Source organism: Schistocerca gregaria, chromosome 1 (genome assembly GCF_023897955.1).
Source record: "Schistocerca gregaria isolate iqSchGreg1 chromosome 1, iqSchGreg1.2, whole genome shotgun sequence".
Taxonomy (NCBI): Eukaryota; Metazoa; Arthropoda; class Insecta; order Orthoptera; family Acrididae; genus Schistocerca; species Schistocerca gregaria.
In genome coordinates this window covers 977,885,373-977,899,838 of record NC_064920.1, presented here as the reverse complement: position 1 = coordinate 977,899,838, position 14,466 = coordinate 977,885,373, and the positions used below count along the sequence as shown (strand labels likewise).

Genomic DNA, 14,466 nt, shown 5'->3' with positions numbered 1-14,466 from the left:
CCACATGTACCTTTACCTCAGTCCCATGTTGCACAACGGATGCAACGAACATTTCGCATACAATATATTCAAATACTCCCAACCTTGAATAAACCAAACTAAGTCAGTATAAGTCTGTTTCCACTGTAACTATCTCACCACATCGACAATATATTTTCATTAAACTTTCTGAAACACTACTTATATGATGGTTGGAAGTTAAATAGTGGCAACTATTTACGCACAACCGATACAAAAGAGTTATATGTTTGCACCTGTTACTGTCCTTCAAAGTAGTCACCAGCGTTGTGTACAATCCGTTGCCAGCGATGTGGAAGGCGTAGTATACCGTTAGCAGATCCTGTTCTATTGATGGTGCCAATGGAGCGGTGTACTGCCTGTCGAATCTCTGTAACAGTTCTGAAGCGAATCCCACGAAGTGGTTCCTTCATCTTCGAAATAAAGCCAAAGTCAGAAGGATTCAAGTCCGGGGAGTATGATGGATGGTACAGTACTTCCCAGTGCCATCGACTGAACAGAGCAGCCACAGCTTGCGCTGTATGCACCCGCGCATTGTCATGCAAAATGATGGGTGGGTTGCGTAGAAAGTGTCGCCACGTCTTTCGCAAAGCTGGCCGTAGGTGATTCTCCAAAAGTCAATGGTAATACCATGCATTGATGGTATGCCTTGGAGGAACGTAATGCCTTAGCATAACACCACCACAGTCGTAAACGAGAATCATCATAACTTTAGACATCTCCATTCGCACCATCAGCAGAACAGGCTCTGCTAACGGTATACTACGCCTTCCACATCGCTGACAACGGGTTCTACACAAAGCTGGTGACTACTTTGAAGGACAGTAACAAGTGCAAACTTGTAACTCTTTTGTATCGGTTCTGAATAAATAGTTGCCACTATTTAAGTTGCAACCCTCGCATGTTACACTGTTTGCACTCAAACGGATAGGCCGACAACTGTTGCTGAAGAGGGAAAACGAACGCCAATGAAACAAGGTAATTAATACGCAACATCTCACCAATATTGTGCACCACCATACTCAAACTTGCAGAGTTACTTACGACTATGAATGAAGTCTTGTGCGTCCGCCGCTCTCAAGGGTTCAGGTGAAGTGTCCATTTTCGAATGGTATTGTCCAAAGAATGACTCGCGCAACAGATGTTTGTGCCAGCCATTCAGGAGCCGATGCCTCACTGCAACCTACTTTAACGTTTAATTTCATTTAAAAGTGATTGAAAAGTGGCTGAAAAACAAATTAGTTTTTCCGGTTGACTTGGTGGGAAAACCACCCTATTTACCTGCACGATATGTCTTGAATTCAAGAACTAGTAAATTTTTTTTGCTAGCCAAAAATGTCTAGGTTGCAGATGTCAGATGACTCAAAAACGCCACATGCGTAAGTAAAGCTTCTGCTGTCATTTTCAACCTGTAGTCCTTACTGAAAAAGTATGACACTAAGGTTGTCGTACCATAACCGTGGAAAGGAATGAGTAGTATTTATTACAGCGGACATACACAATTTATGTACAGGGTTGTTGTTAGCTGACTCAGCTTATGCCACGCAAGGCTAGCTGGACCTCTGACTCTCACCCTCGGGAGTTGAAAGGGATGCCCAGTGCCCCCCCCCTCCCCCCCACCTGCAAAATCGCATTCCACCTGTCCACTGACGAAGGACTATTATGTCAGTCCTACAGCCAGTCTGGCTGGACCACTTTCCACTCTGGCATCAGCACTTACATCATTTTTGAGCGCATCCGCAGTATCTGAAATTAAGCTTGCTGTCTTCTTATATATGTGCTCCATTCCATTATAGTCTGGAACTGCATGTACAATACATATATGAAATAATAGAAAAGATTTCAACCTAGATTTATTCCGTTCAAAGTGCGTTAACGTGGTACAGACTCACAGATTTGAATTTTAGTTGGAATCCATTGGGTGAACAGATGTGGATAAGTATATCTGCAGGCTGCATCGTGTCAAAGTTCATTTGCGTTTTCCTAGCAGTCCACCGAGTCCAGAGCCACTTGGCTTCGAACTCCCAGTGCTGCCAGATAGGAGACCCCCACCGGATCCAGTGGCGCCAGACACTACGTCACTAACGATGTTGGAGGAGCCCGAGCTCCCGGTGAGACCCGACGTCAGACCACCTGTAACATCGGACACGACCCCGGTCCCGTTGCCGGTTATTCCAGACGCGACATCTGCCACCGACGAACCGTTCGCCAGGTTATTCAGGGCGTCCTGAACGGTGCCAGTGACGTTGGAGTTGCCGGTGACGCCGGAGAGGATGCCGCCCACACTGCCGGTCACTGAGCCCAGTGCGTCGCCCAGCACGCCGTCCAGATTTCCCAGGATGCCCAGCAGGGCGTCGGCCAGGCACTGGGCTACCTCCCCAGAGAGGCCGGCCAGCACGCTGCCCGCGCCTTGGCCCAGAGCGGCAGAGCTGCTGGAGCCCTGCATCAGCGCTGCGGCGATCGCGTCCACCATGGCGTCCACCACCTGGTCGGCCACCTGCTCCGCGGCCTGCGCCCCCACCTTGCCCAGGTCTGCCATGCACTTCATCATCGTCGACTCGAGCGAGTTGGCCTGCAGCAGCTGCTCGGCGAGCTGCTCGAAGACGTCGATCCCGACCTCTGCGACGTCCTCCGCGGCGCCGATGATGTCGTGTCCGAGGACGTCCCCGGCGGTCAGGGCGCCGCCCACCACCGTGTTCACCACATCGGTGAAGGGGAAGAAGAGGGTCCGCTTAGGCTTGTTGCTGACAGACCGCGAGTCCACAACCTGCAGAGAGAAGTGTTCAAATGTCGGAACGAAACGAGAGCACAATCAAACCGGAAGAAATAAAAATACAGGGTAATCAAAAAGTCAGTATAAATTTGAAAACTTAGTAAACCACGGTTTCATGTAGATAGAGAGTTTAAAATTAACACACATTCTGGAAATGACATGGGGTTTTATTAGAACCGAAAAAAAAGAAAACTTCACGGAATGTCCGAGAGATAGCGCGTGAAAGATCTCTTGCGCGCGTCGTTTGGTGATGATCGTGTGCTCAGCCGCCACTCCCGTCATGTTTGGCCTCCCAGGTCCCCAGACCTCAGTCCGTGCCATTATTGGCTTTGAGGTTACCTCAAGTCGCAAGTGTATCGTGATCGATCGACATCTCTAGGGATGCTGAAAGACAACATTCGACGCCAATGCCTCCCCAACTCTCTCGACATGCTTTACAGTGCTGTTCACAACATTATTCCTCTTCTACAGCTATTGTTGAGAAATGACGGTGGGCATATTGAGTATTTCCTGTAAACAATGTCATCTTTGAAACTTCCTGGCAGATTAAAACTGTGTGCCCGACCGAGACTCGAACTCGGGACCGAGTTCGAGTCTCGGTCGGGCACACAGTTTTAATCTGCCAGGAAGTTTCATATCAGCGCACACTCCGCTGCAGAGTGAAAATCTCATTCTGGAATGTCATCTTTGCTTTCTCTTGCTTTATTATGCTAGTTATTGCTATTCTGATCAGATGTAGCGCCATCTGTTGGACATATTTTGAACTTTCCTGTATTTGTTTGGTTCTAATAAAACCCCATGTCATTCCAAGCAAGTGTGTCAATTTTTACCTCTCTATCTACATTATTCCGTGATTTATTCAGTTTTCAAATTTATACAGACTTTTTGATCACCCAGTATATTACAATTAGAAGGGTCGGAACGGTAATAGTGAGTACTAGTTATTTACAATTTAAACCAAATACATGTTTCATGTTTCAAAGTTTTAGTGTCCTTCAAAATAGTCAGAAGCATTGTGTATAACCCACTGCCAGCACTGTGGAATCCTATCATACCGTTAGCAGCGCCAGGGTGTTGAACGTCGAGTGGAGCAGTTTATTGCCCGACTAATCTCTGTAACAGTTATAAAGCGGATGACATGAAATGCTCTCTTCAGTTTAGGATTCGAGTTACTAGGGCTGAAGTCTGGGGAATGTGGTGGGTGGAACAGCTCTTCCCAACCCCATATATGAAAAAAAAAATCAATCACAACTAGCATCAAATATACCCAAGCATTGTCCTGCAAAATGATCTACATCTAAATGATTATTCTAAAGTTCACAGTTAAGTGCCTGGCAGAGGGTTCATCAACCATGGATGGGTCCTGCAGAAAATGTCGACGTTTCTTCCTCTAAGCTGTTCGTGTTTGGAAGGCAGCCTGCAACCAGAGGAACTGGAGAAGAATACGTTTCAGAAGTGTTGCAGAGATTCGTCGGGCAATAGACTACTCCACTAGGGTATCTTCCAGCTTTCACATCACGAGCAACGGGCCTTGCACAACGCTGGTAACTACTTTGCTGGACAGTAAAATTTTGAAACATGTATCAGTTTTCTCTAAGTTGTAAATAAATAGTTGCTGTTATTGAAGTTCCGACCCTCGTACCTTTCAGATATTCTAAATCTTCTTAATTTACGTGCTTGCAAAGAAAAATTAGAGCAAATTTCCGTCTTTCGCGACCACAATTCGTTAGTGTTGCCCTCTTACCTACACCCGTCCCAGCGCTTTGTGTGCTGTATTCACTGTTTTTCTTATGATTATTCTGTTTTCTCTAACACTGTCAGCTACTTTGTGTCGGTAACGTCACATGTTCATTATGGTGAACGAGAACACAACGGGCAAAATTTCTGTGGTTGTCGAGAGATATTTCTGAATGTTTCGGTAGGGGCCTGTGACCTCCGGTGGCTGGTTATATGATATTAATGTAGTTATGATTTATTCCTGTCTTTGTTTCTTGAAGAAGCATGTAACACAATCACCAACACCTAGTAATATGAAAGGATCCGGCTATTCGCGGGCCCCATGTAGACACCAAAAACTATTGTTTTGTCGTTTCCGTCGCCGTGGGAACAGCAACGCACAGCGTAGCTTTGTGTCGCTTTTGCACTGCATTCAGTGGACCCAAGGGCGCGATGCATTTGGCCAATTCTTCAGCAGTAAACCTATCCAAATTAACGTGTATCACTGTCCACGCACAACTACAACATGTACAAAAACAAACCCGAGGCGGGACCGAGTAGTACTGAATACAAGGTTCACGACCGAGGGTAAGGTAAGCCGTATTGTTGTCAACAGTATGTAACATGTGTGAACAGAACAAGTTTATTACCATAGTGCATAACCTCGACATTTGCACTGGTGCGCAGTTATTTTCAATGCATTAATAATACAAGGGGTGAGAAATCAAACGAAATATAATTACTCTATAACGAGTCATCGGGGACCGTATGTCCCTCATACTAAAATATTCGGAAACTGCCCCTGAACAACCTCCGAAAGCTTTTGGTTGGTGTCCTGGTTCACCCACTATATTATACAGTTTGTCACAGAATAATGTGTTGTTTCGTCAACTTGGTTCAAATGGTTCAAATGGCTCTGAGCACTATGGGACTTATCTTCTGAGGTCAGTAGTCCCCTAGAACTTAGAACTATTTAAACCTAAGTAACCTAAGGACATCACACGCATCCACGCCCGAGGCAAAATTCGAACCTGCGACCGTAGCGGTCGCGCGTTTCCAGACTGTCGCGACTATAACGGCACCGCCACGCCGGCCGGCGTCAACTTGATACTATAAGTACTACAATAAGGTTTTTTGCTCGCTATCACTATTTTAACTTTTTAATAGTAAAATACTTAGCATGCATATTTAACAGTTAAATGAAAGTAAGATAACCGCTACCTTTACATACTGAAGAGCAGTAAAAACACTAAAAATAATATAATAGCATACGAAGTGGAGAAAAAGATATGGGTATAGGAGAAGAATCATTCAGACATGATGAGCACAGTTACCGCTGGTAGTAAGTTATATACAGTGTAATGTGTCATAAAAGGGCCATAAGGAGAGACTAACATGTCATAATGCCGAGTTGACTACACAATATATCATAATTAATAGCTGAAATTGACACAGGTGAAAGTTTAGAATAGTAGCAGGAAATTCGTTCCGGTAAAAAATAGGCCTGCAAACGACTTGTTTGCAAGATGTTTTTAGAGTGTGGTTACGACCCGTCACTGACTTCAGTACAAAATATTATCCTAGTTAGGAAAAATGTATTTGAAAATTTAACATTTCACTTAGGTCTCCACCTAATTGGGCGTAAATTTAAGTCACGGCCTACCTTACCAAGAAATGCTACACCACCGTAGCACGTAACATACACTGTATACACTCGTACGTGTTAACAGAGGTGATCCACGTGTTGTCGACACGTTCGGGTCCAGTACTACAGTCGTCTGCGGAGGGAGGTACGGATTCTTTCATATAACCCCGGATTTGTCTCCTAAATCTTGACTAGGTTGTACAATTGGCTGCTCCAGTTCTCCAATCGTATCGGCGGAAGCGCTGTTCACTTCGCATCTGAGATGAAGCACCGCGCGGTTTGAGGCCACATGCCGTGCGGAATTAGCCGAGCGGTCAGGGGCGCTACAGTCATGGATTGTGCGGCTGGTCCCGGCATGATTCGAGTCCTCCCTCGGGCATGGGTGTGTGTGTTTGTCCGTAGGATAATTTAGGTTAAGTAGTGTGTACATTTAGGGACTGATGACATTAGCAGTTAAGCCATATAAGATTTTACACACATTTGAACAGTTTTTGAGGCGATATGTCAAGGATTGCGAGGCCCCTCCCGCCGAAGGTTCGAGTCCTCTCTCGGGCATGGGCGTGTGTGTTGTTCTTAGCGTAAGTTAGTTCAAGTAGTGTGTACGTCTAGCAGTTTAGTCCCTTAGGAATTCACACACAATTGACCATTTGGGATAAAGCCAGACACAGTAATCCAGAGGACTGAAGTCAGGTGATCTCGGAGGCCCAAGCTATGGTATATCCATCTTGAACAACATCGGCTGTAGATGTCGTGTTACACCAGCAAAAAAATCTGCCTGGGACCACCATGCCATTCTCCTCTACGATGGGTCATGACTAAAATTCGACAATAAGTTAAGATTTTAATCGAAACGTTTACATATCAAATAGATCTATACCAACTCAGTATTTCATACTTAAGTCAGTCGCGCTTCGTACCCACCAATAAGAAATTATCTCTCATACGTCTCATTCGTGAACTCATATTTACTGAAAGCTTTCTGCTTCTGTTATCGGTACACTTTCACCAGTGTCACTTTTAGCTGGTATATCCTGTGTATATTGATATTTAAAGCTATGGTTCCACAGTGGCTGTAAATTTTTGTCAAAATCAATGCATTGTTACAAGTGCCTACATGTATCTTGACGTAGCTCATTTAGTTAATTTGTCAACCGTTTATAATACATGTAGTTCATGCTAATACAGTCGACAGATGTTGACATTATTTATCGACGCACAAGTTCATCAATGTGCTAATGTTTCCACTAAACCGTAAGAGGAAGTCTGCCGCAGAGATTGTGTGTTGTGTGGCAGATAAAAGGAGTACCTTTGATGGCGGACGCGCTGGATAGAGAATGAGATGTTCTCTGGTGTGACTGAGAATAGCATACGACTTTGAGATGATATGATAGAGACGGAACACATTTAGAAAAACGTAGCATGAATATACTTCTTAATTTCTGCAAGTGCTAGCTATGTAATTATTGTAGTGTAAAGACTCCATTTTGTTCAATAATATCTGCGTTTTGGATCTAAGGCAAACTATCGGTCCTGTCCGTCGTATGTTCGGAATCTTCATTACTGCTTGTAACGCGCCACCAAAATGACTACTTGTCAGTACAGAAATTTTCGTCACGCGCGCTGTTATGTTAGCTGTACTTAACAATGTCTCAAATGACGGAACAGAACTATAACGCATGTTAATAAATTTTTAACTTTGACAAAAATTTACATGTTTAGGGGGAACTGTAATTTATACATACCGGAATATGGGACCATGCCTTGTGAAATATGCAAGTTGATGAATAAACTAATTCAAAATATTAAACGCTGACATGTATTAGTATTTTTTTCGTCGTCTTCTGGCTGGCTGGATACGAACCGCCACAACTCCCTGTCGTGAGAATCTACGGAAACTGTTCGAAGAACTGTGAACACACGATATGGTGTTGAACGTCTAAGAATGTCGGAGAATTCCTGCTCAGTAAAGTAGGGCAGGTGGTAATCTGTGGCAGCTCAGAAGACAAAGTAGCTGCAGGCACAAGTGTTCCGGGGCACATCGTATACGTTGAAGAATATGGGGCTACGCAGCACACGATCCTTACATACACCCATTTGACGAAAAGCTAGCATTAGGCACAGGACCATTGAAACTGGCCCGTAGAATATTGGAATCGTGTCGTCTGACTGGATGAATTAAGTTTGTGTTAAACTTGATCAAGGGTCGTGTCCGGATACGCCCTCATCCAGGCAAATGTCTGATCGAAATGTGCACAGCGCCACGGGCGCAGTCTGGTTGGTGAAGTATTATGATATGGAGGACATTCACTTTTACTTTAATTGGGCCTGTGGTAGTAATCGAAGGCAGGACGTCAGCTGTGGCCTACATGTAAATTATAACGGATTATCTGCAGGGAGAGGGAGAGAGAGAGAGAGAGAGAGAGAGAGAGAGAGAGAGAGAGAGAGCTCTTTCAGCAATGGATGATAACGTAAAAGGGTAATGGAAAATATGTTACGTAAAAGAAGCTGTGCCAACAGATGTATGTAAAACGTAAAAGCAGACTTAAAATTCATCGTAGACTCACCGACGACAAGGCGCAGAATAACAGGAGGACCGCTGCGGTGTTCATGGCGGAGGCTTCAGGCGTTCTGTGGGGACTGGAGGTGGCTACCAAGAGGTGGTCGGCAGTCTTATAAGCCACGGAGTGCCCCGCGCGTTGACACAGGTGCAAAAAATCTGTAAAAATAGGCACAATCAGTACACAGCGAGTGCGTCAGGCCGCGTCCAGTGACGTAACTGGCGTCACCTCATCCGGCCAAGTGTATTTCGGAGTGGCGGAAATGCGGACTCAGTGACAATTGTCTGCTGCATACTTTCCGCACTTGTGTCACTCTACAGCAGCTGTATCAACCCAGATGAACATCACATGTAAGATAAAGCATGTAGTTGCAAGGCACTGCATATTAAGCCAAGAAAATTAAAGTACATATTCACCTTTCACATTGGGCGCATATTATGGCTTTGTTTATAAAGATAACAAAAGTTGAAATGTTTGTATATCATGAGAGATGGCGGTTTTCTTTCAAATCTGTGCCACTTTGAGAGTCTTCGGATGCCTGAACATATGTTACTCTAAGGCTACCAGAGGATATATTAGTAGTAAACAGAAAGGAACTCAAAGGCAGAGATTGTGTGTTGTGTGTCAGATTAGTGAGTAGATTTGATGGCGGACGTGCTGAATAGAGAATGAATTCAATCTGAGATGCTCCTTGGTGTGACTGAAAATAGAGAACGACTTTGAGAAGATATCACAGAGAGAGAAAACATTTCGAAAAAGGTAGCATGAATATAGTTCTTAATTGCTGTAAGCGCTAACCGTTTAATTATTGTAGCGTGAAAATTCTATTTTGTGCAACAGTATCTATATTTTCGACCAAGGCAAAGTATCGGTTCTATCATCGGTCGTGTGTTCGGAGTCTTCATTACTATCTGTAACGCTCCATTTTTAATTCAAAGTTTGTCATAAGAAAAGAAAAAAAATGAATTTGTAGCTTAAATACCGTTTGTCTGAAACACTCCCCATTTTGTACGACAATGCCACAAAGAAGTTATAGCTTCATGTTAATTTGTTTCAATTTTATATTCTCTAAGAGGTACCACGACCACTTCAATTTAAAATAAACTTCATATTCATTTGCTAATATTTGAATAAATTTATTTTTACAGCTTGAATGCGAGTTGTAATACTACTGCACTGCCACGCCTTGCACAATTGTGTGGGAAAATAGCTGCGTTTTTGGAAAGATAACAACACAATTCTCATTTGGCAAAGCAGTCTAAAACAAATGATAAGCTAATTACTCGCACAGTGATTTATTCCAGGTACATGCAGTTCAGCACTTCATATTCTTGCAGGAAAACATTACAGTGCTGAAGAGATTTATCTGTTGTAGGTGACAAACAAATGTAGTGCCTAAACAAAATTCGTAAGTTGGAACTTGGAAACTGTATTCATTTGCAGAAGTTTCATACAATTCAGTATGTTCGTCTGATAAGAGGGGACTGCTTGTGTTGCGATTGTTTGATAAGGAATACATTCTGTTTACTGTTGATAGCCATACTTTGTATCCAGTTTCAGTTACAGATAGTCAGAATCAGTTAAGAGGAACTGGAACCACACACAACGACAGTAATTTACGCAGGTAATGTTCGTGTTCAGAAATACGGTAAAAAAGGCTGTTCTAGATCAGAGAACATGGCGACTCCGTAATCGGAATTTAGAGCATTTGTTTCCACATTGGGAGTAATACAGCCATGTGGCTAAGACAGTGTATTCTTGTAGAAACATAAACGTTCATCCTATTGCTATATAGTAGCCTAATGGTAACAAAAACCGTAAAAGAAAAGTTCATACTACTGCTAAAGTGTACAAACTATAGTGACGGGAGAAAAATCACAACACCAAGAAGAGGTTGTGATAGATGATGTCAAATGGTTCAAATGGCTCTGACATCAGTCCCCAAGAATTTAGAACTACTTAAACCAAACTAATCTGAGGACATCACACACATCCATGCCCGAGGCAGAATTCGAACCTGCGACCGTAGCCGTCGCGCGGTTCCAGACTGTAGGGCCTAGAACCGCTCGGCCACCCCGGCCGGCAAAAGACGATGTCATTCAAATGTCGCGCCAATCACATAAGAGCGGAGTTAGTAGCCTCAGTATAAAGATACAAATCAAGTTTGCTTTAAATAAAAGCTGTAGCGGTTGTGACAGCTACCTTTGAGTCTGGGCGTGTTTAGTTGATCTTAGTCAAGAATGCCTTTCAGGCGACAAAGACAGCATTATCATCACCTTACTGAGTTTCAACGCGGACGTGTAATAGGTCTACGACAAGCTGGATATTTCTTCTGCGATACTACAGTAACACGTGACAGGAATGTAGCCACTGTATGTGATTATTAGCAGCGGTGGTAACGAGAATGTACGGGCGCAAGAAGACCACGCTCCGGAATGCCACATGGCGCTACCGTGTTCGGCGTTTGGCTCTGGCGCATCGTACTGCGTCTGCAGGAATAACTTGAACAGCAGCTGGCACCACGGGTGACGCAATGAACAGTTACCAATCGATTAGTTAAAGGACAGCTCCGTGCCAGGTACCATGTAGCATGCATTCTGCTGGCCCCAGTCAGCAGCCATATGCGACTTCTGTGGTGTCAGACGAAAGCTCATTGGTGCGCAGGTGGAAGTCTGTTGTGTTTTTTGGTGGAAGCTGATTCTATCTCGATGCCAGTGATGTGTTCATTAGAAAGAGGCCAATTAAGGGCCTGAAACTAACCCGTATGCGTGCTAGGCACACTGGACTTACACCTGGTAACATGATCTAGGGTGCGATTTCGTATGACAGATCTGTTTCCAGTTGAGCACATGTGGGGCATCATCATCGGACGGTAACTCCAGCGTCATCCACAACCATCTTTCACCGTGTCTGTATTGAGCGACCAAGTGCAACAGGCATGGAACTCCATCCCACAAATTGACACAACACAATACATACACGTTTGCATGCTTACATTCACCATTCCGGCCGTTACACTGATTATTAATATACCAGCATTTCACATGTGCAATGGCTTATCTTGCACTTACATTAATCTGTTATGTCGCAATGTTAATAATTTAAATACGGCAAATATATTTCCGAAATTTCATACCTCTAGATCAATTATTTTTTGGTGTTGCAATTTTTTTCCTCTGATGGACATAGTAATGACAATAAGCAACATTCTTAAGTAAGAGATTTTGTCACTCATACTTTCCAAGTAGCAGCAATTTAGCTTCATCTGTCAGCGTTCCTGCTCACGATACTATCTTATCGGTAGTTTCTGATTCAACAGTTCGATGAAGAGTCATGCTCTGCAAATGCATTTACAACGAAAGACTATTTACACGCCTTGATTTGTTAATTTATATTTCATGTGTTACCAATAACAGAAGAGTTTCCGCACCTCACAGCGTTGTAATTGAGAAAGAAATATTATGTAACAGCATAGTATAAAAGGTTTTAGCTTACTTGATGTTTTGGAGAATGTATTGTCTTTTAAGCTTTGTTTGGTTCCGCTGAACGTTACTGTTGGCCTATAGTAATATGTAGTTAGGCAGTGATTCGTGGTCGATGTTACGCTGAATATTCGTTTCTGTGTTGGTGGCAGTCTATACAATACATTTGCATTTTTTCTAGCATGTTTATGTTTTGGGACAGGAGCATTGCTAGCATTTTCCTGTACTATTATTGATTCTTAGATCTGTTGTGGAGTTGTTTGTCGTTTCAGCAATTATTTGTGTACAGTAATTATTCACTGCTTGTGTTAGGATATTTGTGAGTGTCACTCATTGTAGCGTCTATCGGAAGTAAAATAACATGAATCACTAGACCCAAATCAGGTGATAGAGGGCTAGGGGAAGCTGCTGCCAATGAGTTATTAAATGTAGAAAATATGACTGAACAAAGACCTTCTCAGATTAGTGGTTCAAGTGAAGTAGGAATGACTATGGTAGAAAGATATGATCAGAGTAGTCACCTTTTAATACGTAGAGATGAACATGAGAATACTTTACAGATTCCATACTGGAATTTTGTAGGACGTGTCACAACATTCTAGTTCAGTGGTTGAGGCTTCAGTGCAAACTGACATAGCTTCTCCATTTTTCAGTAGTAATGCAGACGTTGGCACGAAGGACCCTTTGTAACTTATATATACTGATGTAATCTCTTCCTCTTTAGTTGGTAATCATCCACATGGAAATATGGATATTATATTAATCTGACGGAATTGGGTAAGGAAATGAAAGAAAGCGATAAACAACATATTGAAGAAATGAAGGAATGTAATAAAGAGCTCACGGAGGTAAAAAAAGTAGTAAAACGTAGGAAGAAAATATCAAAAAACGGGAGGGGAATATTGTTAAAAGCTTAGAACAGAATAACACTATATGTCTATAAGTGAACAACAAAAAATTCACGGATTATATTTTGGAAACTTTGATGAAACGTCAGTGCAGATTAGCGTAAAAATGTGTGAAGAACTCAAATCCGAGATAAGCAGAATACAGTCCAGATTTGAACATATACATTGCTCGAAAAAAAATTTGTCCATCTTGAAAGAAGACGTCAATTTTTATCCGATGACGGCGTATACCACATGGGAGACAAGAGATGTGCATTTAATAAGGAATGCTCACAGTCAGAAGGTTCAGTGTGGAGCAAACGCGTGAAGCAAGGAGGCAACCATGCACGGAATGCTCTCGTGCTCCCTACAGCCAACTGAACGAGTTTGAAAGAAGTGAAATTGTGGCCTTCCGATTGGCTGCTTGGTCCTTTCGGTGAACTGAAAAGCGGTTGCTAATGCTGTCAATTGTACAGCAGTGGTGTTGTTAGTGGTCACCTGAACATTCTCTCATTCGTAGACGAGCACAGATGCCCACCAGGATCGTCGTACTGTAAGGACAGCAGTGACTGATCAAACAGCTACTGCAGCGCTGATACGGAGGTTTGTGAGCCCATACATATCAGCCCTTTTGAACTGGTTATTAGCACTGGCACTCCGGGCATGTACACTTCTAGATAGAAGAGCGCGTTGTGATCTTCAGTGCTGATAGCAGATTCTGCCTGCAGGCAACGGACGGTCGTACACGCGTACGTCGTAGACCAGGCGGGTGAGCGGAGGATTTGGATGGGATTCGGTTGACGAAAAGGCGACATACAATTCAAGGTTTATTTTCCCAAAACAATTAATTAATTGTAATAAATTACAGTGACACAAACAAATCAAGCTGCTTACAATACAAGATAATAAAAATGTTATATACGACAGGTGAACAGAGAAACTTCAAAACTGTTTACAGTTTGATATATTAACAAATAATCATTGTGCATTAAACTACATACTTTCACCTAATACAGTTAAATTTTATAATGTCTAGCACAAATGTATAATTTACAACTAAATTTTCAGTCGAAGTTACTCCTTCCTGTACCTTCTTTAAAAAAGTTATAAAATTTCCGAAAGGTATCTCAATTAAAAATGCCCTAAAGCCCTCAACACAACAACACGTACATGACTAGCTCAAATAATAAATATATGTTCGGCAAAGCCCAACATCAACAGCGCAGACCACATTCAAACTCGAGCCAACATGGGCCGCTTTCCGGTCAAAACATGTTACGACTGCGGCAGCGGGCAAACTTACATAGGTAATAAAAGAACACAGGCCACCTAGCAGTCTTGCCAAAATCAGTTTACACGAAGGAGGAAGAGGGGGGGGGGCATAATA

The 14,466-nt window shown here is 43.0% G+C and overlaps 1 protein-coding gene across 1 annotated transcript; it reads right to left on the bottom strand.

Moving 5' to 3' along the window:
• Positions 1 to 1,854: 1,854 nt before the first annotated feature.
• LOC126277383 (putative lysozyme-like protein) lies at positions 1,855 to 8,818 on the bottom strand. Its single transcript, XM_049977354.1, has 2 exons — positions 8,717 to 8,818; positions 1,855 to 2,785 (listed from the first exon to the last, which is right to left on the bottom strand). The coding sequence occupies exons 1-2, from the start codon at positions 8,759 to 8,761 to the stop codon at positions 1,988 to 1,990; spliced, it is 843 nt and encodes a 280-aa protein (XP_049833311.1). The 5' UTR covers positions 8,762 to 8,818; the 3' UTR covers positions 1,855 to 1,987.
• Between the last annotated feature and the right edge of the window lie 5,648 nt (positions 8,819 to 14,466).